We start from the raw sequence: 26,699 nt of genomic DNA, 5'->3' as shown, positions 1-26,699 counted from the left end.
GCGTGAATACTCCCCCGCTCCAAATAAACTGAACCGAGGCGGTATTGGGCCCTCACCGCTGCAGATGACATTGGGGGGAAGGGGATTTTGCCTCGCTAAAATACCCAGAGCAAATTGATTTCGCGCCATAACCTTCAAGTATTTGGCGCGAGAACCCTTCGTCAGAGCCAAGGTATAGCAATCAACAAGGCTCCTTCCCCGCCGTCTTTACCCTTCCCTCTGTCAGATCCAACCGAGTCCGCTCCATCGTTGTTCCGGTCACCAGGCTCCTCCCTCATCCGTGTAGCTCCCGTGCACGAAGGTGAAGTAGAAGGGGTCGTCGGAGTCTTCTCCTTCTGCTGTGCATGCGTGTGAAGTCGTCGGCGTCATCCCAATCCATCCGTCCCTGTGTCATCCTTGGCAGCCTTCTCCCCTTTGGCGGTGCTTCGCGTTGCCGATTGCAATAGACTCCCCTCTCAGTGGTAAGTTCCTCTCCCTCGTCCCAATTTACGTTTCGGGGCTCTTGAGAAAACTATTCGAGCATCAAATTAATCTTTATGCTTTATTAATTTTGGTCTGAACAACGTATTTTGATTAATTTTGGCCAAATTTTTCTTCAATTTAACACTCAGATTGAATTTTTCCCCAATATCTGAACCCCTGAGTCTTGATGTGTTTTTAGGAGTTAGTTGATTTACTTGTTAAATGCTGAAAAACCTGCTTGCTTTGCGTGGAACCTGTGATTGCTTTCTTTCATATCAAGACCCATGCACTGTCTATCTGAATTTATTTTACAATCCTTTAATTTTTTCCATTTATATTACTCAAGCTTTTCTGGGTCGAAGTTAAATTTGTGTGGCGAGGGCTTCTGGTGAGTTCATTTCTCTTTCTGCATAATCAAACTTTTATATTTGGTTTGGAGCAGGTTTATATATGTATGTACTAAGTATTTTAATTTTATTTATTGTTTTGTCACTTCATGATTGCATTGTTATCTTCTCAAACTGAAAGTCAAGGCTGTCTTTGGTATAAGGATAAGAAAAAGCGAGGCAGAATTTTTCATGGATTTGTATATATATTTGTAAAATTTGAACAAATTGGAGAGGTTATGAATTCTTTTAAAATAATTTCTGAGTCTTTTTCACATTTAAGAACCTTTTTAATACATTAAAGATAAAACCATTTTCGAGAGTTGAAATGTTTTATGAAATAGTTTGATTGAATAAAAACCAGGGTTCCAAAGATTCAAAGTGAGCACTAACTTGAAATGTAGGATTATGAAATAGTTTGATTGAATAACAACCATGGTTCCAAAGATATTTTCCTATTATTCCCTGCACCTTGTGAGTCAACAAGCACACACTTCTGATGATGAGTAAAGAGGGTTCACACAACCTGAACCAAGAGACTCATCATGAGTTTGCATCACTCCATCCTGCAATGAACAAGATCAGCTTTAGAACCCATCTTGCACTTGAACAGAAATGAATTAATGAATGAATGAGCAATTACAGTTTTGATAAGGAACTTGTCATGTGAAGTTCTGTCATCCCAAATGAGCATAACAACTCTAAGACCATTTGTGATTTGTACTGCAACAACTCTCCAAGTGAAAGCTCTCCACCACAAGGCAGTGGCCTTGCTGGCTCTCTAACAAGCTTTATTGGATGATAAACTGAAAAACCAGGGGACATTTTTTCAAGAATCTGTTTCTTTACTAGATCATTTACCAGCTTAGTAACATCTTTTCCAGAATCTGTTATGAATGTTTATTTTCCATGGTTTTAATCTCACGATCTCTCATCAGCCTATAAATATCTTGGTTACCATTGTTCAATATTTCCTCTAATTCTCGGAGTTAAATTCTGACTTTCTCTGAACTTAATTTGTTTGCATTGAATCAGGTTCTCTGACGAGCGGGTATATCGGAGCTCTGGAATAATTTACTTGGGGTGTATTCCTGTACCTGCAGCTGTGACAGGTATTATCAATAGAGTAGAATCAATTTATCTTGCACAAAGTCTTTTGGGGAATGTATTAAGTATTCATCTTTATATTTATATTTGATATATTTTGTTTTTAGTTGAATTGGAGGATCATGTTGTATTATTTTTGTTTTTTTTTTTTTTGCATTTTTTCCCCTTAGGCTAGGCATCGGGATTTTGTTGAATGGGTGATTAGTATCTGTAAAATGACACTATATTTTGTCTCGGAGAGTGTTATAGTGAATAGTAGATTTGGTTCCATACTTCCATTACTGTTAGTTGTTACAAGTTGAATGTGAAAGGCATGTTGTATTCCTCGTTTCTATTCATCCTTTAATTATGTATTCGCATTTTGTACTCCTCAGATTCTTTTGCGAATTTGCTGATTATGAATAAAGCTACATTGTGTTTGAAAATTTTGTAATTATTAAGCATGCACCGAAACCTGTCACATAAAATGTGGTAACTTATCTTTCAAAACAATGACGACATTTGAAATTTAACATCATGCAGAAAAATTGAAACTCTGCATTAAAGAACATCCAATTGTACAGATATTGATAATCAGTTACAAGTTGTTTAGGTTCTATATCAGGCTTAAGGTTCAAGGATGGATATATGTGGCATCCTAATACTTTCTCTAATTATAATGACCATTGTTTTTGACACACGGATATGACTTAGGTGCTGGGGCTGTAGAGTTTACTATATGCCATGCAGAGGTATCTGTATCCTTTGTAGAAGAAAAGAAAATACCGGATGTTCGCCTATTAAAATACCTTCTTTTTTTATATTGGTTTATTACTTTTGAAAGATTAGCTACTGTGTACAATACATTGACTCTTATCTATCTATCTTTTTCCTGAAAATGTTTCAGCTATTGAAGACATTTCCAAATACCATAAAGTATCTCAAAAGTAAGATGTTCCTTTGTTTCTATCCATTCCTTCAGATATTTGTAGTTGTTTCTTGTAATCTGATACTTATGGTTTGTAGTTCCATCTTATAATTTTGGCTAGTTGATGTATCCTTAGATTTTTAAGTCATTGCGCAACTACTTCACTGCAATTGGCAGAATTTGCATTTTATATTTGCAGGAGAAAGATTTATAAATTGAGAAGATAGATAAAGTGAAAAGTAAAAGCTTACACATTATTTAATTTGTAATTGGAGTCTTATTTTTTTTTTATTTTATCAACCTTGGTTTTTTTAGAAGAGCTTGATTCAGAAATAGTCTATTAAGAAGAAGAAAAATTGAATTCTTGCTTGCTCAATCACCGATTGTGTTTTCCAAATTAAAATGGTCTTGTAAATGTAGGCATGACATTGCAAACTAAAAATTTACTTTTGATCTCTGGTTTTCGCGTGATTAAAGAAGACTTAAAGTAAACCCTTTGATCCTTGATTTACTTATTTTTTATCAATGTGCTAGCTACCACCCAAAAAAAAAATGCACCTTTTATTTTTTTATTTTGCATCAGATTTGAACGTGAAATGTATTTTATATTTTTTTGCTGCTAGCAATCCGAGTGAGTTGTTTCTTTTGTTAATTGAATGCCAAAATCAAGTAGATTCAGTTTTTTGAATACTATTCATTTCTTTTATTCTATATATAGTGTTCTTATGTGATACAATTAATGGAGCAGTTTGATACTTTCATTTTGAGTGTTTTCAAGCATAAAACTATCCTCCATGTCATCACTTTTACCGTTTTGATTTACCCCTTTCCATTTCTATATTAGTGACTTCTCCAACTCATACATTATATTTTAATAGTATAATAATATCTCATTCTTTTATAACTTGTGAAAAATATATAACGTATATCTGTGGGTGAACTGTTAAACAATTAATAGTCTAAGCTAACATAATAAGCGTCATCAGTTAGGGAAAAATTGTAATTTTCATTTCTGCATTATTATTCAAATGTTGCAAAGTAGACTCCATCAGTATAATATCATGGGAAGTAGGTATGTTTAGTTGAAAAACCTAAAAGCTTGTCCAAATATCATTATCCATTTGTGTCAGAAATAGGTTAAAAATGCAAGTATACTAGTAGATATATACAATAGTAGTGTAGCAGTATATTTGATACTAAAACTATGCATTTTGGTGTGTACTTTGGTGCTTGATTGATGAAATTACACGTAAAAAAAAAAAGTTTTCCTGCCCATCTTAGCTTATTGACACATAGATATATAGTGGGTACGAAAAATAACTAGCCCCTTTTTTTTTTAATCTCCTCCAGTAGGTCAAAGATTAATTTATTACAAGTTATATATACGTATATATTTTTCATTTCTCAGATTAATATAATATTCCTCTTTTTCTTTTTTTGTTTTTAAGGAAGGAATTTTATTTTCCATTTCAAATATTTGCCATCGGACCCAGAGTTTCTTTCTTCCAGTAATTTTTTTTGAAAGTGCAGCATTTTTCAATGAGTAAGCAAATTTCTCCTACATTTCTCGTGCCTGTGTATTATCCTATATGCTATTAAATGCGTGTTTTATTATTCGGTTTAACAGTCAATCACCCATTCTATATCAAGTGTTAATTACTTACTTTTTTCTCGTGGTCTGCCTTTATTTTACGATTTGTCGTCGTTCCAATTTTTTCATCAAACTAGATATAGATAAGAGCTAGATTTCAAAGTCACGAGTTAGTGCAGAATATAGGGACGGTTTGACCGGATTCCTAGATTTTGCATTTGCCAATGCATCATCTGATGGGATGATACGTTGTCCATGTCCGAAGTGTGGTTTCCGCCTCTTACAAAATAGAGAGGATGCGTTCGATCACTTGGTGATCAACCCTTTCCCGTCTACTTATACATTTTGGATCCATCACGGTGAGAGACGCGGGATCGAGCCCTTTTCCGACGGACAAGAAGATCAATCTGAACAACATTTCAACGCCCCGATGCTTGATATGGTCCACGATGCATTCAACTTCTCAGGACTTCCCGGTCCCGAAGAAGACTCGGAGAATGAACCGGGCGGCGGCGCTATGGATGAGTTGCCTAACTTATACAATGAACCTAGTCGAGAATCCCGCAACTTTCAGTGCCTACTCAAAGACGGGGAGCAGGAGTTATACCCAGGATGTTCAAAGTTCTCTAAGTTATCTTTCTTGGTGAGGCTCTATCACATTAAGTCCAAGTGCGGAGTGAGCGATAAGGCCTTCGGATTGATATTGGAGTTGCTCGCGGACGCGTTTGAGCATGCCCGGATTCCATCCACTGTGCACGATGCCAAAAAAGTCATAAGAAGACTCGGTCTCGAGTACAAGAAGATAGATGCATGTCCAAATGACTGCATGCTATACCAGGGCAATGACCAAGAGCTGACCAAATGCAAGCAGTGTGGGACATCGAGATGGAAGCATAAGACTAAGAAGAACTCTAGGGTGAGGATCAAGATGGTTGTCAAGAAGAACGGCAAACCACAAGCGGCGAAGATTCTTCGTTACTTTCCCCTTATTCCACGACTGCAGAGGTTATATATGTCTAGTAAGACAGCCGTTGACATGCTGTGGCATAAGAGAGGTCCTAACTCTGATGGTATGTATAGGCATCCAAGGGACGCCGAGGCATGGAAGTCATTTGACGTACGATATCCCGACTTCTCTCGTGATCCGCATAGTGTTCGCCTAGCATTAGCCAGTGATGGCTTTAACCCTTTTGGGAACATGAGCTCGAAGTACTCAATTTGGCCAGTGGTTCTTATCCCGTATAACATGCCGCCCTGGATTTGCATAAAACCCACTTCATTCATACTCTCTATGATTATTGCTCGTCCTAAAATGCCTGGAATGACATAGACGTGTACCTAGAGCCGTTAATCAATGAGTTAAAGCAATTATGGAGGGGTGTTGAAACTTATGATGCAGTCGAGAAAAACACCTTCAAGATGCAAGCTGCGTTGATGTGGACAATCAGTGATTTTCCAGGCTTGGGGAACTTATCTGGGTGGAACACGTACGATGGGAGAGCTTGTCCTGCGTGCAATTTAGATGCTGAAAGTAAACGCCTTACACACAGCCAGAAATGGTGTTTCATGGGTCATCGTCGCTTTCTGAATCATGACCACAAATACAGAAAAGACCGGTACTCCTTTGATGGAAAGTTAGAGGATAGAGGTCCGCCTATTAGAGTCTCTGGTAGAGACATTCTCGGGCAGTTAGAGGGTGTGCATGTCCAATTTGGCAAGGTGCAATCGGTTACGGGGAAAAGGACACGCGGACAGCAAACTCCCATGCAAATAGAGACTCCTTGGAAGAAGAGGAGTATATTCTTTGAGCTGCCATATTGGGAGAACAATGAATTGCGTCACAACCTTGATGTCATGCACATAGAGAAGAATGTCTGTGACAACATAGTATTCACCATAATGAACGAGAAAGGTAAGTCTAAAGACCACATTAAAGCTCGAAGAGACCTCCAGTCGATGGGAATCAAGCATGATTTGTGGCCACGGGAAGATGGAAAGTACCCATCTGCCATCTTTACTATGACCAATCCACAGAAGGAGCTCTTTCTACGGACTATCAAGAACATAGTCTTTCCAGATGGATACGCTAGCAACATTTCCCGCTGCGTGGATTTACGACAGCGTAAGTTGTCGGGGCTGAAAAGCCACGACTGTCACATTCTAATGGAATATCTACTTCCAATCGCGTTAAGGAATGTATTGCCTCTCCAGGTGTCTTCTGTCCTGGCGGATTTGTCATCCTTTTTTCGTCGATTATGCAGCAAATCCATAGACCCTTAACAACTTCCTCTCCTTTAGAGTCACGTGGTTCATACTCTGTGTCGCATGGAGACGATTTTTCCTCCTTCTTTCTTCACAGTGATGGTTCACTTGACAGTGCATCTGGTCGAGGAGGTGCGTCTCGGTGGCCCAGTGCATTATCGGTGGATGTACCCAATTGAACGGTAATTATCAAACCAAATTATTAATTTTTGCCATTAATTAGTGCTTATGACACGTGTTATATTCCCAAAGGTACCTATGCCACCTCAAGCAGTACGTGCGTAACAAATCACAACCAGAGAGCTCAATTGCAGAGGGATACTTATCCGAGGAGATTCTCGTATTCTGTTCAAGGTACTTAGATAATGTCGAGAGTATGATTAATCGACCATCCCGTGTTGATGATCGACCGCGTGAAGTCATGCCTGATGAGAGTGCAACCATGTTCCCAGAGGTTGGAAAGGCGGTCGGGGCTGCTTCTTTTTACACCCTCACACCAGCTGAAAAATTACAAGCTCACCGTCACGTATTGGTCAATTGCCTGTCTGTGGAAAAATATCTTGAGTAAGTGCATTTGAAAGTATCTACTTCGTATGATTTTCTACGGTTGGAGAACCTGACGTGACATTTTTGTGACGTTTGTAGTGAGTTTAGGGCGATCACAAAGAGAAAGTTACGAAGTAGGACAAGGTCAGAGTCTCACATAGACAGTGTTGTGCACAGAGAATTTTCCGATTGGTTCAAGCGTAAGGTGAAACGTTTTTTCATTTATACACATACATATTAATAAATGGTGTCATGTTATTCGTATCCCAAGATAATGAATAGTCAATTTGTTCACTTCCAGGTTACATTGGGAAGCAGCATGCTTTCAAACAAATTGCAGTGGCTTGCATGTGGGCCCAATGTTCAAGTTAGCCGATATACATCCTACAACGTAAATGGATTTAAGTTCAGAACCCTATCGAGAGAGGAAGGGTTGAAAACTCAAAATAGTGGGGTGTATGTCACTTCTGACACTAGGAGTTACGCAAGCAAGCGCGATAGTAATGTTGCCGTTGGTAGCATCTCGTATTATGGAAAACTATTGGACATCATTGAGTTAAATTACAGTGGTCAATTCACAGTCGTCTTGTTTAGATATATCTGGGCAAACACCACATCTGGCAGAGGTATGAAAAAGGACTCTTTGGGACACACATTGATTAACTTCTCTCATCCAATTCATACCGGTGATCGAGAAGATGATGAACCGTATATTCTTGCATCCGAGGCTCGCCTAGTGTACTATGTCGAGGATGACGCTGATAAAGAATGGAGTGTGGTAATCCATGTAAACCCAAGGGACATGTTTGAAATGGGTGAAGATATAGGACAGTGTAACTTCGAATTTTCTCCCCAACCGATTCTGACTGGGTTGGCTGAGTTTGACGTCGAAGGTTTGTCATTGAGACGGGACGACGATTTGGAGGAACCAACCACTGATGCCATCGATAACTGCGACGAGGCTGCCTATATATAGATGTCTTCGGAGACTAATTCTGGACATGGGCGCTATTTTTATAGTGTATATCACTGTTGAGGGTTATAAGATCGCATAAATATTAATTAGCATCTAGCATGTAATAGGTTCTTAGAACTTGGATACACCTGATGTATATTCCTATTTATTTATAATTAATTTACCTGGAGAATGTGATTTTTTAAACATATGTATTGCTCAATTTATTTAACCAAGTAAGATGTTACTAGATTGTAATTGACACTATATATTGACTGACATGATCTTTTTTGCCAGGGAAATTGGAAGAGATGGACCTCTTTCTTTGTGCCTCTAGCATCTTGTTTTGCAATGCAATGATCGAGGCCTCCCCGTTCTCTTCACTAGAGCACGCAATTTCATTCGCAAGAAACTTGTGGTTCAACACGTTGCCCATTCAGTCATGGCTGGACACATTCTCAGCACACAGGCACTTATCAGATGCTATTACTTTTGCGCGTGGGGATATTAGGATGGTAAGTTGCCATGTGTCTGCTCGCCTAAAGGCTGCTTGGCTTTATTTCAACCCGCCATAGCAAATCTAGATGTTTATTGTATTTAATTAAAAGGCACCTTTGAAAGGGGCTAACATATCTGAAAAAATGGACATTGCAGGAATTGCTTCAATACCTACCAGAGTACCGCAAGAAATTCGGCTTCGGGTTCATGACTAGCACGAACCTGCACCTTTCGCAACAAATACTGGAGGAGGTGCAGGTACCGTTTTTAATCTTTTTAACACGTGATTGTATGATTTAAGGAAAATAAATAAAAATAATAATAAGGGAGTAATTGAATGAGAAGAGAAGCAAAGAGTGTGAGTGGGATTAAAATAATTTTGTCCGATGAGTTAGGAAGAATAATGGGGTTGTGAATGAAATTGGGATGAAGACTTGTGGCTCTGTTGGGGATGCTGGTTACATCATCATATTATTGATTATTAACAACAACTCTTAATTGAGTGCATCTAGTTAACTCAATCCTAAAACCCTATAGTTTGTAAGATTACAATAATAATTCTTTATGCATTTTTGTATATTGATAAGTATATTTATTTTCCTCCTAAGAAAAAAATTCTCAAATTTTTGAACATGCTGTCTACGTGATTATGGGTGTGCCTTGAATTCAGGTTTCTGTTTTTGTTTGTTGTTTCTTCTTCCAATTAAAGAATGGAGGAGGCAGTTTGTTACTTTTGAGGGGGAGGTGTTTACCATCTTCCTTCCCATCATTTTCCCATTTGATTGTGACGACTTCATGATTGAGTTACTAAACATGTTTGTTACTTGTTAGGTACAATTACTTTGTGATTGTTTATTCGCGCTAAGAAAATTGTTTGTTTAGTGTTTTTAGTTAAAATACTTTGACGTCATAGATTGAGCCTCTCTTATAATTTAGAAATTGTTAGTTAGTTTCAAAGGACTAATTAATTAGTTCATCATTTGGTTTGATGTGACGACTAAGAAATCACCACTCTAGTATTATACCATGTCTTTTCCTTGAACGCTCCTAAGTTTGACTTTCAGTGATATTATTTAAAGAAAGAAAGAAAGAAATGGAGGAACAGCTTGGTATATATTTTTGACCTATATTTCTGATATATACCACCATGTCAATTCAAATTTGTCAAGCATGTCCATTACTGATATATATTTCTGATTGGTCTGGCTGATTTTGGCATGTTCTTGTGCAGGCACGATATCAGAATAGTCTGCAAGTTGAACTTGAAACGGCGTCTCGGGAGGAATTCACTCTTATAGAAAGACGTCTTACGAAACTATGGGAACGTAAGCCAAACCAGCAGTTTATAACATGGCGCTATTTTGTGCTTTGTTTTTTGTAAAATTTGTGACTTCTAATAACTTGTTTGCTTTTGGTGTATCCGTCAGGTTTGTCTCGGGAAAAGACTTTAGAAGTTTCGGAAGAGACTGGTGAGGTGGTTCAAGATTCAATGCTCGAAGATGACGTTGCGCCAGATAGTTCTGATGAGGTTGTCTCTAAAGGACACCAACCTTCCATCGTAACCTTTGACCTCAATAAAACTCCAGAGGAGAATGATATTTGCTGACTGCTCTCTTTATTATTAGTCTGCCTTATCTCACAAAATATTAGGACTGAACTGAACAAAGTGACTATTTGTGATTATTCATTTGCCTTTTGAATTCGATGAAATGATAATGAATTTGGAATAGATTAATCTTAAATTACTATATATCTAACATTAGATTTTTTGTGATTATTCATTTGCCTGTTGAATTCGATGAAATGATAATGAATTTGGAATAGATTAATCTCAAATTACTATATATCTAACATTAGATTTATTTAAGTTTTGCATGCATAAGTGTTATTTTTTTTATTTTATTGTTTATCTGATTTTATTTTTTATCTACTTTCTGTTTTTCACTTTGAAATTTATCAGTGATCAAATTCTAGACCTTTTAGATATGAAGTTTTGATATCATGTCATAAATTTATTTTTTCCAAAATTTTTAACTTGTAGAAAAAGACTCAACACGTTGCCCATTCAGTCATGGCTGGACACATTCTCAGCACACAGGCACTTATCAGATGCTATTACTTTTGCGCGTGGGGATATTAGGATGGTAAGTTGTCATGTGTCTGCTCGCCTAAAGGCTGCTTGGCTTTATTTCAACCTGCCGTAGCAAATCTAGATGTTTTATTGTCTTTAATTAAAAGGCACCTTCGAAAGGGGCTAACATTTGTCTGAAAAAATGGACATTGCAGGGATTGCTTCAATACCTATCAGAGTACCGCAAGAAATTCGGCTTCGGGTTCGTGACTAGCACGAACCTGCGCCTTTCGCAACAAATACTGGAGGAGGTGCAGGTACCGTTTTTAATCTTTTTAACACGTGATTGTATGATTTAAGGAAAATAAATAAAAATAATAATAAGGGAGTAATTGAATGAGAAGAGAAGCAAAGAGTGTGAGTGGGATTAAAATAATTTTGTCCGATGAGTTAGGAAGAATAATGGGGTTGTGAATGAAATTGGGATGAAGACTTGTGGCTCTGTTGGGGATGCTGGTTACATCATCATATTATTGATTATTAACAACAACTCATAATTGAGTGCAACTAGTTAACTCAATCCTAAAACCCTATAGTTTGTAAGATTACAATAATAATTCTTTATGCATTTTTGTATATTGATAAGTATATTTATTTTCCTCCTAAGAAAATAAATATACTAACTTTTGAACATGCTGTCTACGTGATTATGGGTGTGCCTTGAATTCAGAAATCTATTTTTATTTGTTGTTTCTTCATCCAATTAAAGAATGGAGGAGGAAGTAGGTTACTTTTGAGGGGGAGGTGTTTACCATCTTCCTTCCCATCATTTTCCCATTTGATTGTGACGACTTCATGATTGAGTTACTAAACATGTTTGTTACTTGTTAGGCACAATTATTTTGTGATTGTTTATTCGCGCTAAGAAAAGTAAGCTTGTTTAGTGTTTTTAGTTAAAATAATTTGACGTCACAGATTGAGCCTCTCTTGTATTTTAGAAATTGTTAGTTAGTTTCAAAGGACTAATTAATTAGTTCATCATTTGGTTTGATGTGACGACTAAGAAATCACCACTCTAGTATTATACCATGTCTTTTCCTTGGACGCTCCTAAGTATGACTTTCAGTGATATTATTTAAAGAAAGAAAGAAAGAAATGAAGGAACAGCTTGGTATATATTTCTGACCTATATTTCTGATATATACGACCATGTCAATTCAAATTTGTCAAGCATGTCCATTACTGATATATATTTCTGATTGGTCTGGCTGATTTTGGCATGTTCTTGTGCAGGCACGATATCAGAATAGTCTGCAAGTTGAACTTGAAACGGCGTCTCGGGAGGAATTCACTCTTATAGAAAGACGTCTTACGAAACTATGGGAACGTAAGCCAAACCAGCAGTTTATAACATGGCGCTATTTTGTGCTTTGTTTTTTGTAAAATTTGTGACTTCTAATAACTTGTTTGCTTTTGGTGTATCCGTCAGGTTTGTCTCGGGAAAAGATTCTAGAAGTTTCGGAAGAGACTGGCGAGGTAGTTCAAGATTCAATGCTCGAAGATGACGTTGCGCCAGATAGTTCTGATGAGGTTGTCTCTAAAGGACACCAACCTTCCATCGTAACCTTTGACCTCAATAAAACTCCAGAGGAGAATGATATTTGCTGACTGCTCTCTTTATTATTAGTCTGCCTTATCTCACAAAATATTAGGACTGAACTGAACAAAGTGACTATTTGTGATTATTCATTTGCCTATTGAATTCGATGAAATGATAATGAATTTGGAATAGATTAATCTCAAATTACTATATATCTAACATTAGATTTATTTAAGTTTTGCATGCATAAATTTATTTTTTTATTTTATTGTTTATCTTATTTTATTTTTTATCTAATTTATGTTTTTCACTTTGAAATTTACCAGTGATCAAATTCTAGACCTTTTAGATATGGAGTTTTGATATCATGTCATAAAATTTTTTTTCCAAAATTTTTAACTTGTAGAAAAAGACAACAGAATAGTTATATTGTTAACAATATTTTATTTAATTTTGATAAACATTTTGATTGAATCAATATAATCAACGGTATATGTCTGCCTCTTTTCTCCTTCATCTCACTGAATAAACATAAATGAAATAATAATAATATATGAAGCAGGGGAAATTAAAATATTAAATGAGCACAGAGTTATTTAAAAATGTTTAATGATTTGATAGTAAACATTTTTTATATACGAACGGTGATTCCAAAGACACATATAATTCATCAATGATTTTCTTGAAAGCTGGAGAATCATTGACTCCAATACGTGAAACATTTATCAATTTCTTAGTTTTACTAGTCAGAATATTATATTCAGCAAAAGTAAAAAGCTCGATTTGAATAGCTTCTTGAAATAGCTAATAGGCCTTTCTTATCAATTCACTTACTTCATCATCTGCTCAAGTTTACACTACTCATGATTAATAAATATAAAAGTAAAAAAAAGAGAGAAGAAGAACACAATAGATTACTTCAAATATGTAACCAAAATAGTCTCGAATACTTCTTAAAAATTAATATATACAGAACACAATAATTTGTTCGTTAAGTATTTATGTTTTTTTTATTAGTTTAAATTTTGAAAGAAATAATATTATGATATGATATTAGAATTTTATATCTAAATAATTTAGAAATCGATCTTTAATAAATTTTAAAAATAAAAAATAACATAAAACAAATAAAAACAGAAAAACTATAAAAAATTAAATAAATCTAAAAAAGGCATTTGTTTGAAAATGAGTGTTAAAAATATAACTATTTATATTATTTTTTTTATTAATTTAAATTTTAAAAAAAATTAATTTCATAATAGGAACGATGAAGAATAAAATATAAATTTATAAAAAGCATATATATTATTCCAGTTTATGGAATTAATTAATCTATCGGTATGATATATAAACAAATAAGTCATATATACTGAATATTTTATTAGTAGCGATATGCAAATGATAATATTAATGTATGAATTGAAGAGAGTAAACAAAACAACATTTGATATTAATGTATGAATTGAAGAGAGTAAACAAAAACTATTAGCGTCTATTATAAAATTAAAAAAATAGACCTAATGAGCTCGGAGAATAAAATTAACATAAATATTTGTTTATAAATATATAGATAACAAACTAATATAATCGTTAAGTATTTATTTTTTAATTGTAATTTTTTCTTCCATACCTACTAAGACTTTTAAAAAAGATACAAAAAACCGAAAAATACAAACTTAAATTTTAAATTAGATAAGCCACCGCTCCTTAAATCCTTATTTTTTTCCTAATACCAATAATCCTTATTGGAGCTTGCTTCGTCCAGTACCTCTCCTCCACGTCCGTCTCTGCGGTGTGCCAGCGTCCTGGAGGCCCTTCCCTCGCTGTCCGATCCCCGGTGATTCCTCTCTTACCCTCAAACCAGTCATCCCGCTGGAGGTAAGCACGATTAATCCTGGATATTATTATGCTCTAACATACTACTAATTTCATTCTCCAACCGCATCCTTCCATGCTCTAACTCACCTTCAATTCAAAGTTCTCTTTTTTTAATCTGTCATTATCTTCGTTTTAAGCATGCTATTGCTGATCCTAATAATAATAGTTATCTACGACGTACATTTATTATATTATATATTTAATTAACAAATACTCTGCTTATATATTAGGATTACTAATTACTAATTAATTAATAAGTGTCAAGTAATGAGAGACGTTTAGGCACCAAAAACAAAATTAAAGAAACAGCATAATCTTACTCTCGTCTTGGCTAATGATATCCTTTCTGATTCTCTCTCACCCCCGGTTATTAGTTTTTCATAATTTCTCTCGTTAATGAAGAGCCGCCCTGCACCATGCGAATAAGTGTCCCTTTTACATTCATACGTTGCAATGTCTAGTTAGATTTATTTTCTTTTAATATGATTAATTAATTAAGCTTCTTCAAGAATTTGCTGCAATTCCACATTGAAGTGCTATTTTCTATTTTAAATTGAGTAGTATTATTGTACTATTTTGAGTACGTTTGGAAGAACCCGAATTTTATGTGTACTAATCTAATAGTTAGACATTTTTGCAATTCTATTCCAATAATACACCACATTCTTATGGTTCTAGGCATTATAGAGAAATTGGAAGTACGTCAATATTAGTTTTATGTCTAACATATTTGATTTCCTTGTTAATATACTCTTTTAATTGACAAACTCATGTACTCTCGTATTTTTCGAATGCAGTTGGGACCTCTGATAATTTATATTATGATGTACATATTAATTGTTATATTCGGGTTAATAAAAATGATACATGATTAATTATATTTAACATAAATAATTGAATAAATTGTGAATATATCAATTTTTTTATGCCCCACATATTTGATTTCTTTGTTAACATGCTAATCTCAACTCATGTACTCATGTACTCATGTAACTGGGGTATGCCGGTGTCCTTTTTGCATGTTAATTTATATTATTATGTACACATTAATTGTTATTACTTCGTTATAATTCGAATGCAGTTGGGAAAGATGTCTCGGGTAAGTCGTTTCACGAAGAAAGCCTGTGTAGACACAGCATGTCAGCAACCTCAAGTGGGAGGTCATGCGACTTCAACTTCGCAGAGAGCGGACTGCCCAATTCCGCCGCCCAGTGGCAGTAGTGCCCCCACATCCTCGTCTTTACGCCCCTTTCGTCCACCCCGAACCAAACCACTGCCTGCTCCACAGGCTTCCATGAATGATGTTGAAAACTCGGAGCCGGACGCCGAGGCAGATGAGGTAGATTCTTTTGACCAACATGTTGATAACCTTTTAGCTGCACAGGATGCTCAGAAGCGCAAGGGACGCAAGACCACAGAATTTTGGGATGTTAAGACAATTGGTATAAGAGAACTTATTTAATTCTACTTTTTATTGTCCCATTTTTTCTATAATTTATTCGCAGCTTGACTCCAATGGTAGCTAACTAATAATTAATATTTTTTACAGAATCCGATGGCACAATCAAACAGGTCAAACTGAGTGTGAAGGAAGCTATGAAGCCACCTAACGGAAGAAAGGTTGTACTCAGGTTTAACAGTGCACTGCAACCAGTTGGGGATGAAGCAGATTTACTGAGCGGCGTTATGGGACTGCTAGGATCTGACTACACCAAATTCCCAATCGGCGAGAGGGACTGGAGAAAGGTTCACACCAGGGAGAAGGTCTATAATGAAATAGTAAAGGTAAAATGTTATTTTTATTTCTTCGTACCATTCCAAACTCATACTTTGAACACTACTCACAGCTTAATTCTAATGTTTCAGGAAATGTTCCATTTTGAAGAAGATAGTAGAGGAATTATAAAGTCTGTAATATTCAAGATGCTGGGAAGGGCTTGGAAGGAAACGAGAAGCAGATTATACCATCACTACTATGACGCAGAACTTTCACTTGCAGCAAATATTGAAAACCGCCCAGATGGAATTACTGCGGAACATTGGAGAAAGTTTCTCGATTATCGCAATAGCGAAGAGACACAGGTAATATAGTTTTAGTTTCATATCAGACAAAGTCTATTTATGTTACATTTAGTTCGTTAGAACTAGTGTCTAGTAACTCTTAATTTGATGGCATGACAGGAGAAGTGTAAGAAAAATGTCGAGAATCGATCAAAGCAGCTTTACACCCACACCGGCGGATCAAAAAGCTTGGCAAGGCTCGGAGAAGAAGAGGTAATCTAATTTTGAGAATGTTTTAGAATTATCTGTTCCTCTACCTTATTCACTTTGTCGTCATTATTGGTACAGTCGGAACGACAAAGGAGGAGAGTTAGTAGAGGAGAGTTGTATCTCTTAACGCACAAAAGAGATGATGGCTCCTATATCCATGATGCGGCTCGCGCTATTGGAGTAAGGAATGTGTTTTTAGTTTTTTAAATTTTATTGGAAGTCTGTGCGGTTAGCGACTAGCTAATAAATGCTCTTAATTGCTTATCTATGTGTGTAGGAAAGAATTGAGGCTATTGAGCAAGGCAATGAATCTTCTAGACTGTTATCCCAGAATGATTCGCTTGCTCAAGCTCTCGGAAAAGAGCGCCCGGGTAGGGTGCGTGGCATGGGGTTGGGACCGACTTCTAGTCAAGTCTTTGGTATGAATTCCCATCAGCCGAGCAATAGTTTTGAAAGGGAGGAGACCCAAAGGGGGCTGCTTGAACTGCAAGCAGAGTTGGCAGCAGAAAAATTGAAAAGGAAGGCAGTGGAGGATGAAGTAGCAGCTGGGAAGGGCAGGATGCAGGCAATGGAGAGTGCTTTGATATGTCTACTTCAAGGGCAAGGTAGGGAGCTGCCATCAGACGTCGCCACATGGATGAGTGCGTTGGAGGGACAGATTAGAAAGTAGTTCTTAGGATTGTGGAACCTTTTCTTCTTTTAGATATACACTTTTATTTTGTTGATTATGCAACTCTTAGTAAGGAGTACACTTTGTTGATATTCGGATAATTATATTAATTAAGTTAATGGTTTTGCTATTGTCGTTTACCCTGTAATTTATTTTTCGGGATTTTAAATAATTTAACTTACTAATATTAAGAATAATTAAAAAAAACGAAAAAAAATGTACATTGAAATAAGAAAAAGCGTGATTGCCAGTGTACAGAACAGTATTTTTGCGGCCATATAACTGAAAAATAGTGGCGGTTGCGAACTAGCCGTTAGGAATTTGAAAATTCGGGTTAGGAGATAGCGGCGGTTTAACAACCGCCGCCAATTACATTTCAAAAAACATTGGCCGTTAAACCGCGACGTTTTCAAACCGCCGGTAAATGCATTAGTCTTTAAACCGTGGCCATTAAACGGCGGCGGTTTGAAACCGCCGAACATTTCGTGTCGACTACAGATTTCCAGATCGCGGCGGTTTTAAACCCCCGCTAAACATTGCGACGCTAATCTTGGATTTTGCGGCGATTGTGCCAGCGGTTCCTGAGAACCGCCGCAAAATCATATAACCACCCTCTAATAGGCGACGCTTAACGAACCGTTAGAATCCCGTTTCGCGGCGGTTTAAAACCGCCGCAAATCACTCCAAGAACCGCCGCTATTTTCCGGTTCCCTTGTAGTGTATTGTTGCTTGTGAATTACGGTTCGGCCATAAAGAACAGCCCAAATAGAGTTATTTTGATAATTTTGGGGCTTGTGTGAATGATAATTATTGATTAAATTGATGAGGTTTGATGGCGGAGAGATTAAATGAAAAGCGGTGAAAAATCAGTAATAGTAAAGCTTAAAAAACGGACTTAAAACTCAAGCTAAAAACTTGAAGAATTTTGGAAATAGGATTCAGTCCTTTGGTAAAGTTATAATCAGGGAAATAAAATTTATATTTGAGATTGAAATAGTAATTTAATAAAAATTGAAGTTATTTTTGAGTATTTTGGGTGATAAATAAAATTCAGGAATAAATAGGTATTTCATATAAGTTCTGAGTTATTTTTATAAATATGAAAATAAGTGAAGGTTCAAATATAATTTTATAAAATATTAAAGTTAAAAATAGAATATTAAAAAGTTTGTGATTTAGAAAGTAATTAATAAAAGTTTAAAAATAAGGTTTTATAAACTAAGTTTTAAGAAAAGATATATATATATTATTTACCATTTAAATTATCTTATTTAGATTATTGTTATCATTTTATTAAGAATATTTAAGTTAGAGAAGAGCAAACAGAAGAACTCTTAAAAAATTAAGAGGACACAGATAATCTAGAAATTTTATGATTCTTTTTCATAAGACACTAGGAAAAGGTAAGAGAAGAATGCGAAGTTGAATTACGATAAAGAATTAAAAGATTGAAGAAAAGAAGAGAGAAAGAAAAGAAGTAAGAAAATAAGAGAGAAAGATGAGAAAGAAAAGAAAAGAAAAAGAACAAAAAGAGAAGGATGTGTTAAGTAAAAGGATCTCTACCACAGAAGAGTATAGAGCAGTGACGAGAAGGATGTATTAAGTAAAAGGATCTCTGCTACAGAAGAGTAGAGAGCAGTGACTGAAAGGATTTTAATGAATATCTGCCACAGTAGAGCAGAAAGAAAAGAAGGTATTAATTAAAGTTATCTCTGCTGCAGTAGAGTACTGATGAATCCACATTTCATGGTATTTATTTGCTTTAATTAGGTGGATTTCATTGACTTTTCTTTCATATATCCATTGAAATAGCATAGTTTCATGATGTCTTCCTAATTTGTGCTTGAAAGTGAAAACATGCTCTTTAAACTTTTTTATTGCTAAATTTTATTCACTTTAATCCCATTTGGTGCCTTGATGTATTTGTCAAGTGATTTCAGGTTTTCAAGGCAAGTTTGGGTTGAAGAAGAGAAGAAGGAGCATCCAAAATGGGAGAAATCATGAAGAAAATGGAATTTGGAAGTTGCTGCTGTGCGTACGCACAACGGTGACTTCATGCAAGGATGCATACGCACCAAATGTCGTGCATACGCACGATGAGAATTTTGCGCAACTGTGCGTACGCACGACTGCATGCACGTGAGGTCATTAATTGCAAATCTCTGGGGGCGATTTTTGGGCTTCCAAAGCCCAATCCAACTCATTTATGAAGCTATTTCAAGCCAAAGTGAAGAAGAATGAAGGGGGAGCACTTAGGTTTAGCTTTTTACATGTTTTGTTTAGTTTTTCTAGAGAGAGAAGCTCCCCCTTCTCTCTAGAATTAGGACTACTTAGTTTAATTTTTTGTCATTTCTATTTTTAATTCTTGTTTTCAATTACTTTTCCTTGTCATTTATTGTTATTGCATCTTTGTCCTCTTCTCCTATTTGTTATTTCATTTCTTTTGTCTTTTATGTTTATGAGCATACTTTGTTATTTTAATTTACATTTAATGAAATCTATGTTTCCATGTCTTTATTGCTTTCTTTAGTTGTTATTGCTATTTTCTTGCTTTTGTAATTTTAGAATTTATTTTATTGCAATTTAATGTTATTTTATTTTTATGCATACCAAGTGTTTGATGAAATACTTAACTTAGTTTTTACATAGCTTTTTCTCACTCTTGACTTGGAATTGTGAATTTTGGTGTTCCTTGAGTCATTGATGTTCATTCTTGTTTGATATATTAGAGTAGTTAATTGATTTGGTTTCTCTTGACTCTAAGTGACCCCATAGTGTTGATTTAGAACTTATGAATTGGAATCAACTATGCTTATTTGACTTATCCTCGATGTAGAGTTGACTAAATAGGATTAACTCTTTATAATCATCATGCGTTTGTGGTCAATGGCTAGAATAAATAACCTTAATTCGCAATTACTTATCAAAAAATTTCTTACATTTAAAGTTTTATTGCTTTGACTTTGATTATTTTGACTTTAATTTCTTACATGTTTATTTAGGATTCAGATCCTCTAAAGTTTGAATTTCACTTTAGAGAGTAAAGTGTGATCTTCTACTTTTGAATAGTTTCTCTTTCATATTTATTCTTGGTCCCACCTATGAAATCAATGGTGAGAAATCACACTTTCCTCTCTAAAGTGAAATCCAAACTTTAGAGGATCCAAATCCGTTTATTTAATTCCTTACTATTTACATCTTTTGCTCTCTTTCATTCCCAAATCCCCCTTATGTTGGGAGCACCCGCACAGTTCGTGCGTCCGCATCCCCCTCCTCTCCCCTTCTGTTGTCTTTTCCTCTTCTCTGAGTCACAACCTCCCTACCATCATCTTCTTCACCATCATCACCAGCTCTTTCTCGTCAATCACCCACCTTCGCTCACAACTGCCGCGGCGAGCTCGCAGCCGCCGGCAACCTCACCTATTCTTCTCTTTCTCTTCCCCGTTTCCCGTTCACACCCTTCTCCGCCCGCAGCTCCGCGAGCCCAGCACCACCGTCGCCTTCCGTTTTCGCAGCCCTGTTACCCAACCGCGCCGCCGCGTCCTGTCTGGCATCCCGGCCCTCCTCTTCGCGCTACAAGTAGCGCCGCAGAGCCCCCTTTGCGTGCTCTCCGCTCCTCCGCGCCACCTCAGCCGCGACACCACAGCCCCCCTTCATCCATAATCGCCGGCGATAACCCACACCACCGCGCCCCCTTCTCTTCCCCTTTCCTTCTTCTAGCTTCCACCAAGCTCAGTGCCATCGCGACGTTATCCTCGCGCCTCCTCTCCCGGCCAAACCACCACCGTGAACCACCGTAGCGTCCACCGTCTTTGGGCTTCCAAAGCCCAATCCAACTCATTTATGAAGCTATTTCAAGCCAAAGTGAAGAAGAATGAAGGGGGAGCACTTAGGTTTAGCTTTTTACATGTTTTGTTTAGTTTTTCTAGAGAGAGAAGCTCCCCCTTCTCTCTAGAATTAGGACTACTTAGTTTAATTTTTTGTCATTTCTATTTTTAATTCTTGTTTTCAATTACTTTTCCTTGTCATTTATTGTTATTGCATCTTTGTCCTCTTCTCCTATTTGTTATTTCATTTCTTTTGTCTTTTATGTTTATGAGCATACTTTGTTATTTTAATTTACATTTAATGAAATCTATGTTTCCATGTCTTTATTGCTTTCTTTAGTTGTTATTGCTATTTTCTTGCTTTTGTAATTTTAGAATTTATTTTATTGCAATTTAATGTTATTTTATTTTTATGCATACCAAGTGTTTGATGAAATACTTAACTTAGTTTTTACATAGCTTTTTCTCACTCTTGACTTGGAATTGTGAATTTTGGTGTTCCTTGAGTCATTGATGTTCATTCTTGTTTGATATATTAGAGTAGTTAATTGATTTGGTTTCTCTTGACTCTAAGTGACCCCATAGTGTTGATTTAGAACTTATGAATTGGAATCAACTATGCTTATTTGACTTATCCTCGATGTAGAGTTGACTAAATAGGATTAACTCTTTATAATCATCATGCGTTTGTGGTCAATGGCTAGAATAAATAACCTTAATTCGCAATTACTTATCAAAAAATTTCTTACATTTAAAGTTTTATTGCTTTGACTTTGATTATTTTGACTTTAATTTCTTACATGTTTATTTAGGATTCAGATCCTCTAAAGTTTGAATTTCACTTTAGAGAGTAAAGTGTGATCTTCTACTTTTGAATAGTTTCTCTTTCATATTTATTCTTGGTCCCACCTATGAAATCAATGGTGAGAAATCACACTTTCCTCTCTAAAGTGAAATCCAAACTTTAGAGGATCCAAATCCGTTTATTTAATTCCTTACTATTTACATCTTTTGCTCTCTTTCATTCCCAAATCCCCCTTATGTTGGGAGCACCCGCACAGTTCGTGCGTCCGCATCCCCCTCCTCTCCCCTTCTGTTGTCTTTTCCTCTTCTCTGAGTCACAACCTCCCTACCATCATCTTCTTCACCATCATCACCAGCTCTTTCTCGTCAATCACCCACCTTCGCTCACAACTGCCGCGGCGAGCTCGCAGCCGCCGGCAACCTCACCTATTCTTCTCTTTCTCTTCCCCGTTTCCCGTTCACACCCTTCTCCGCCCGCAGCTCCGCGAGCCCAGCACCACCGTCGCCTTCCGTTTTCGCAGCCCTGTTACCCAACCGCGCCGCCGCGTCCTGTCTGGCATCCCGGCCCTCCTCTTCGCGCTACAAGTAGCGCCGCAGAGCCCCCTTTGCGTGCTCTCCGCTCCTCCGCGCCACCTCAGCCGCGACACCACAGCCCCCCTTCATCCATAATCGCCGGCGATAACCCACACCACCGCGCCCCCTTCTCTTCCCCTTTCCTTCTTCTAGCTTCCACCAAGCTCAGTGCCATCGCGACGTTATCCTCGCGCCTCCTCTCCCGGCCAAACCACCACCGTGAACCACCGTAGCGTCCACCGTCGACGAGCCACGGCGACCCAACCCTCTTTCCTCCCACACACGAGCTCCTTCACCCTGTTGCTCTTCACCCAAAACAGGGCAAGGCCCCTGTTTTCATTGCTGGGCAACTCTCCGCCGCTGCCATTGAAGCAGCGCCCACACCGCCGCACCACCAGGTCAGCTGGGTTGCTCCAGCCGTTCACTCACCATCACCACTGTTGAAGCCACCACCTCTGGGCTGGCATCCCTCTGCTTCCGTTTCCCCTTCTCTTGTCCCTTCCCTTTCTCTGTTCTGTTTTTGCCCTTTCAGGTTCCATTCTCTATTCTGTTTTCAATTCTGTTTTCTATTCCTTTTTCTGTTTTCTGTTAGCATAATTTAATTTTTATTGATTAAGTTAGTTAGAAATGCATGTTAGTTGATTAGGTTGTTAGAGAATCTGAGCTGGGTAGTGGATTTAGGTTTGTTTTGAATAATGCTGTTGTTTGGAAATGTTGCTGCTTCATTGATTTGCCCCGTGCTAAATTAGTTTGCTTGATGCTGCTGCCTGGCTGTTCATTATTGCTTTGTTCTTGCTGAGTGCTCCGGGCTGAGTTCTTCTCCAATTTGCACTTCTCTGTTGGATTCGATTATGAGTAATTGCTTGAATACATACTGCTTGCTCCTGGAATGATTATTGAATTCAATGCAATGAATGCTGGTTGAGTCCATTAATTTTTTTTATTATTCATTGTGCTGTTTTGATGCTGTGGTTTAGGCCATTACTTTTGTTCATTGTTCAAAGAAAGAATGCTGCTTGAAGCTGTTGGTTTGGTTTAAATTGTTATTGATGTTATGTTGCTGTTTCATTGATTTACTTTGGTGCTAAACTGGCTTGTTTAATGCTGCTGCATAGTTGTTCTTTAGAAGCCACAAGTTTTGGATTGTTTTTGCAGTCATGAATTTTGAGAAATTCCTGCGTTTGCATTATCACTGCTGCTGCAATTTGTGTTTTAATTTGAACCTAATCACTTGATTCAGGACGCTTATTTGTTTAAATTCATGTTGAATACTTGTGATTGGTTGTTGAATTCAAGAAAAAGAATGCTGCTGGGTGATTCCTTGTTGCTGTTTTGGTGTATGTTGGGCAATTGAATGCTGTTATGTTGCTGAATGATCCTGTTTTTCTTGATTTTAAATTGAATTGTCAATTGCTCCATTTCAATTTTCCATTTTGTTCTTGCTTCAAGATTGATTGCTACTGAAGTTTTCTTTCAATTCTGCACTTGACTGTTTGAATTCAGATTGCCTGCTTGTTAAATGGTTCATTGTTTTGGTGCTGTATTTTTGTTCTTGCTGTATTTTGGCTCACTTTCTGATTTCCTTTGAAAACATACATGAATTTTGTGAATTTAATGGTTAAATCATTCATAGGAAATTTGAATTAATTGATTGAATTTGGGAAATGGCCAATTTACAGCTGAAATGCTGCCGGATTTTTCCTAAACCTATTTTATTAAATGATATTGTTGTACTTGGTGCAACAATATTCTAATTGACGGAATTCTATGTCAAAAAGAATCTTGTTGTCTAAAAGGGTTTTGGAAATTTCCTCAAGAGTCTCCTTACAAGTTTTGGTCAATTCTTTAATCTCTTTGCTTGTTTTAACTTGTATGTTATTTTTAAGCATTGAACAATCCTTAATTGAGCTACGATTTGACCATAAACTTGGTTTTCATTTAAATTCAAGTCTCTTTTGCATGCTCTCACAAGGTTGGATTTCTTTTTACCTATGTGGCTGAATTTGATTCAGTTTTCTCCATGTCTAAGTTGCCTTGAGTCAGATAGTAAATAAGCTTGTCAATTTTTCATTTCAACCATGTGATTTTCATACCTCATATGAATTTGGTGTTTGAATCTCTCGATGTTTTTAACTTGCTAACACCAAATTGCTTAAACTTATGCCAATTTACTTGTGATTGAGATTTACTTGATTATGTGCTCTACATGTATATGTGAATCACTTGTTTTGGCATCTTGAACTTTTGAAAAGTGAATAGAAACTTGCTTGTTTTTACATTTTTGAAACTTTTTGGAATCAAGGAACTTGTGACTATGCACCTAAATTTTGATTTTCCTCCCATTTCTTTTACTAACTTTTTCTTTCTTTTTACATAACTTTTTAAGTTTTGATTTCTTTTTCAACTAACTTTTTCTTTTTCTTAACATAACTTTTGACTATCTTTTCTTTCTTTTCTTTTCCCAATTAAATTTTTCTTTTTTTTTCTTCATATAACTTTGACTTTTCTTTTCCTTTTCAACTAACATTAATTTCTAACTTTTCTTAATTTTTAACTTTTCTTTTCTTTTTCAACTAACTATTTTCTTTTTACTCACATAACTTTTAACTTTCCTTTTACCTTTCAACTAACAATAACCTCTAACTGTTTTCTTTCTCTTTGTGCATAGCAACAATGCTCCTTTCTTCTTTTTCTCTTTGATAAACAAGCAAGTTAGCTTTCTTAGATTCCTTTATTTGATTGGAAGTTGCTTCTGTTTGCTTTTAACTTGAATCTCATGTTTGCTTCCATTCAAATTTTTATTATCTATTCACTTCATATGCTGTTGTGTGAAGCTCTTTCCTTTTCAGCACCACCATCACTCTTGTAGCGACTCTATCGCCTAACCCACTAGCTGAAGGTGGAGGTGACACAGTGACGATTCTTTCCACTCTGCTTGATCTGATCACCGCGGACGGTGCTACATTTTAAGTGTGGGGAAGTTGTCCATCTTCAACAAGCATATTTGGGTGACAATTTCATTTCCGAACACTTGTAGTTTAGTTCTTATTATTATTATTATGCTTTTTAGTTGCTTTGTATATATTTTATCTTTTTTTGCTTTTTACTTAGTTTATTACTTTGTTATGCATATTTTGATATTTTGCTCTTAATTTTGGCTTGTACATATGCTTTTTGGTTGTTTGTCTTGATTGTGATTTGGATGATGTGATGATTACACCTAGTTTGATTTCCTATACACTTGCTATTTTAGTTTGATTGAAATTGGGAATTAAACTTAGGATTTTTGACTTTTTTCATCCAATCACACTATATACATATATAGAATAAGTGTTAGTCAATTAATGAAATTTCCAAGAAGCTTATCTTTTGTATATAGGGCATTGGAAATTCGAATTGAATTGAGTCGAAATTCTATGAAACTTGCATGATTTATATATTGTGGAATATGATTTTTGAGTTAAAGAACATACAACTTGTGAGTTTTTGAGCCTTATTGTGTGGTTATACCATTTGACCACTTATTTCATTTTTGTGTGTTGCTCTTCTCTAATTGCAATCTTTGGTTTGTTTAATTCTATATATTCATTGTTTAGTGTATATTTATGCAATTATGTGATTGAGGTCATTATTTCTTTATAGCTCACTTAGCCCAAAAAGCCTACCATTTCATTCACCTTTGTTTGTCACTTTGAGCCTTTACAATCTCCTTTTGTTCTTTATATTGCCACATCACTAACCTTTAAGCAAAAAATAATTAATTGTCCTATTTGAATCTTTGAGTAGCTTAAGGTAGTGAGAGTGTGTGATGTTTAAGTGTGGGGAAGATTTGGGAACATTGGTAGATAAAAATGTGTTTTATTCTTTGTTGAAAAATATTGGAAATTTCGGGTACATGCTCATGTAAGACTATGGAAACCATATGCATTGATGATAGGGGTGTTCAAAACCGATCCGAACCGAACTAAATCGACGAACCGAACCGAAAAAACCGAGAATCGAATTAACCGAAAACCGAAAAAATCGAAAAAAATTTATTTTGCTATTTTTTAGGCGGTTCGGTTCGGTTTTCGGTTTTGACTCTGAAAACTCTAACCGAACCGAACCGGTTAGGAAAAAACCCTAAAAATGACTAACCCCCACCCCCCAAACAAATGAAGCTGTTGTGCTAGTGTGAGAGCAGAGAGCGTCCCAGCCGTCCCTGACCCTAACCCCTAAATCCCCAATCCCTAACCTGCGCTCTCTAGTCTCTACTACTCAGTCGCTCTCGCTCTCTCTTCTCCAAATATCC

General features: G+C 36.4%; 3 protein-coding genes and 1 long non-coding RNA gene across 7 annotated transcripts; all 4 read left to right on the top strand.

Moving 5' to 3' along the window:
* LOC107646776 (uric acid degradation bifunctional protein TTL-like) lies at nt 7-12,626 on the top strand. Of its 4 annotated transcripts, XM_021104436.1 has the most exons (8): nt 7-461; nt 1,884-1,960; nt 2,842-2,881; nt 8,514-8,696; nt 10,824-10,858; nt 11,001-11,102; nt 12,079-12,172; nt 12,275-12,626. In XM_021104436.1, the coding sequence occupies exons 4-8, from the start codon at nt 8,528-8,530 to the stop codon at nt 12,451-12,453; spliced, it is 579 nt and encodes a 192-aa protein (XP_020960095.1). In that variant the 5' UTR covers nt 7-461; nt 1,884-1,960; nt 2,842-2,881; nt 8,514-8,527; the 3' UTR covers nt 12,454-12,626. The 4 variants fall into 4 exon arrangements, with proteins under 4 accessions (XP_020960095.1, XP_020960094.1, XP_020960093.1 ...); XM_021104433.1 differs by lacking the exons at nt 7-461; nt 1,884-1,960; nt 2,842-2,881 and adding an exon at nt 4,304-4,405; XM_021104435.1 differs by lacking the exons at nt 7-461; nt 1,884-1,960; nt 2,842-2,881; ... (1 more) ...; nt 11,001-11,102; nt 12,079-12,172 and adding exons at nt 4,302-4,405; nt 8,871-8,972; nt 9,946-10,039 and having other exon boundaries at nt 8,514-8,731; nt 12,275-12,582.
* Nucleotides 6,965-8,424, top strand: LOC107646775. Its single transcript, XM_021104432.1, has 2 exons — nt 6,965-7,466; nt 7,563-8,424. The coding sequence occupies exon 2, from the start codon at nt 7,581-7,583 to the stop codon at nt 8,235-8,237; it is 657 nt and encodes a 218-aa protein (XP_020960091.1). The 5' UTR covers nt 6,965-7,466; nt 7,563-7,580; the 3' UTR covers nt 8,238-8,424.
* Nucleotides 15,354-17,349, top strand: LOC107646777. The gene is made up of 6 exons (XM_021105506.1): nt 15,354-15,705; nt 15,813-16,048; nt 16,130-16,345; nt 16,445-16,537; nt 16,613-16,714; nt 16,812-17,349. Exons 1-6 carry the CDS (start codon nt 15,354-15,356, stop codon nt 17,202-17,204), a joined length of 1,392 nt encoding a protein of 463 aa, XP_020961165.1. The 3' UTR covers nt 17,205-17,349.
* Nucleotides 22,052-26,417, top strand: LOC107648616. The gene is made up of 2 exons (XR_001621997.2): nt 22,052-22,940; nt 25,243-26,417. It is a non-coding gene; the product is annotated as an uncharacterized LOC107648616 (long non-coding RNA).

This window comes from Arachis ipaensis, chromosome B06 (genome assembly GCF_000816755.2).
Source record: "Arachis ipaensis cultivar K30076 chromosome B06, Araip1.1, whole genome shotgun sequence".
NCBI classification, from domain to species: Eukaryota; Viridiplantae; Streptophyta; class Magnoliopsida; order Fabales; family Fabaceae; genus Arachis; species Arachis ipaensis.
This window is presented reverse-complemented; position numbering and strand designations above follow the sequence as displayed.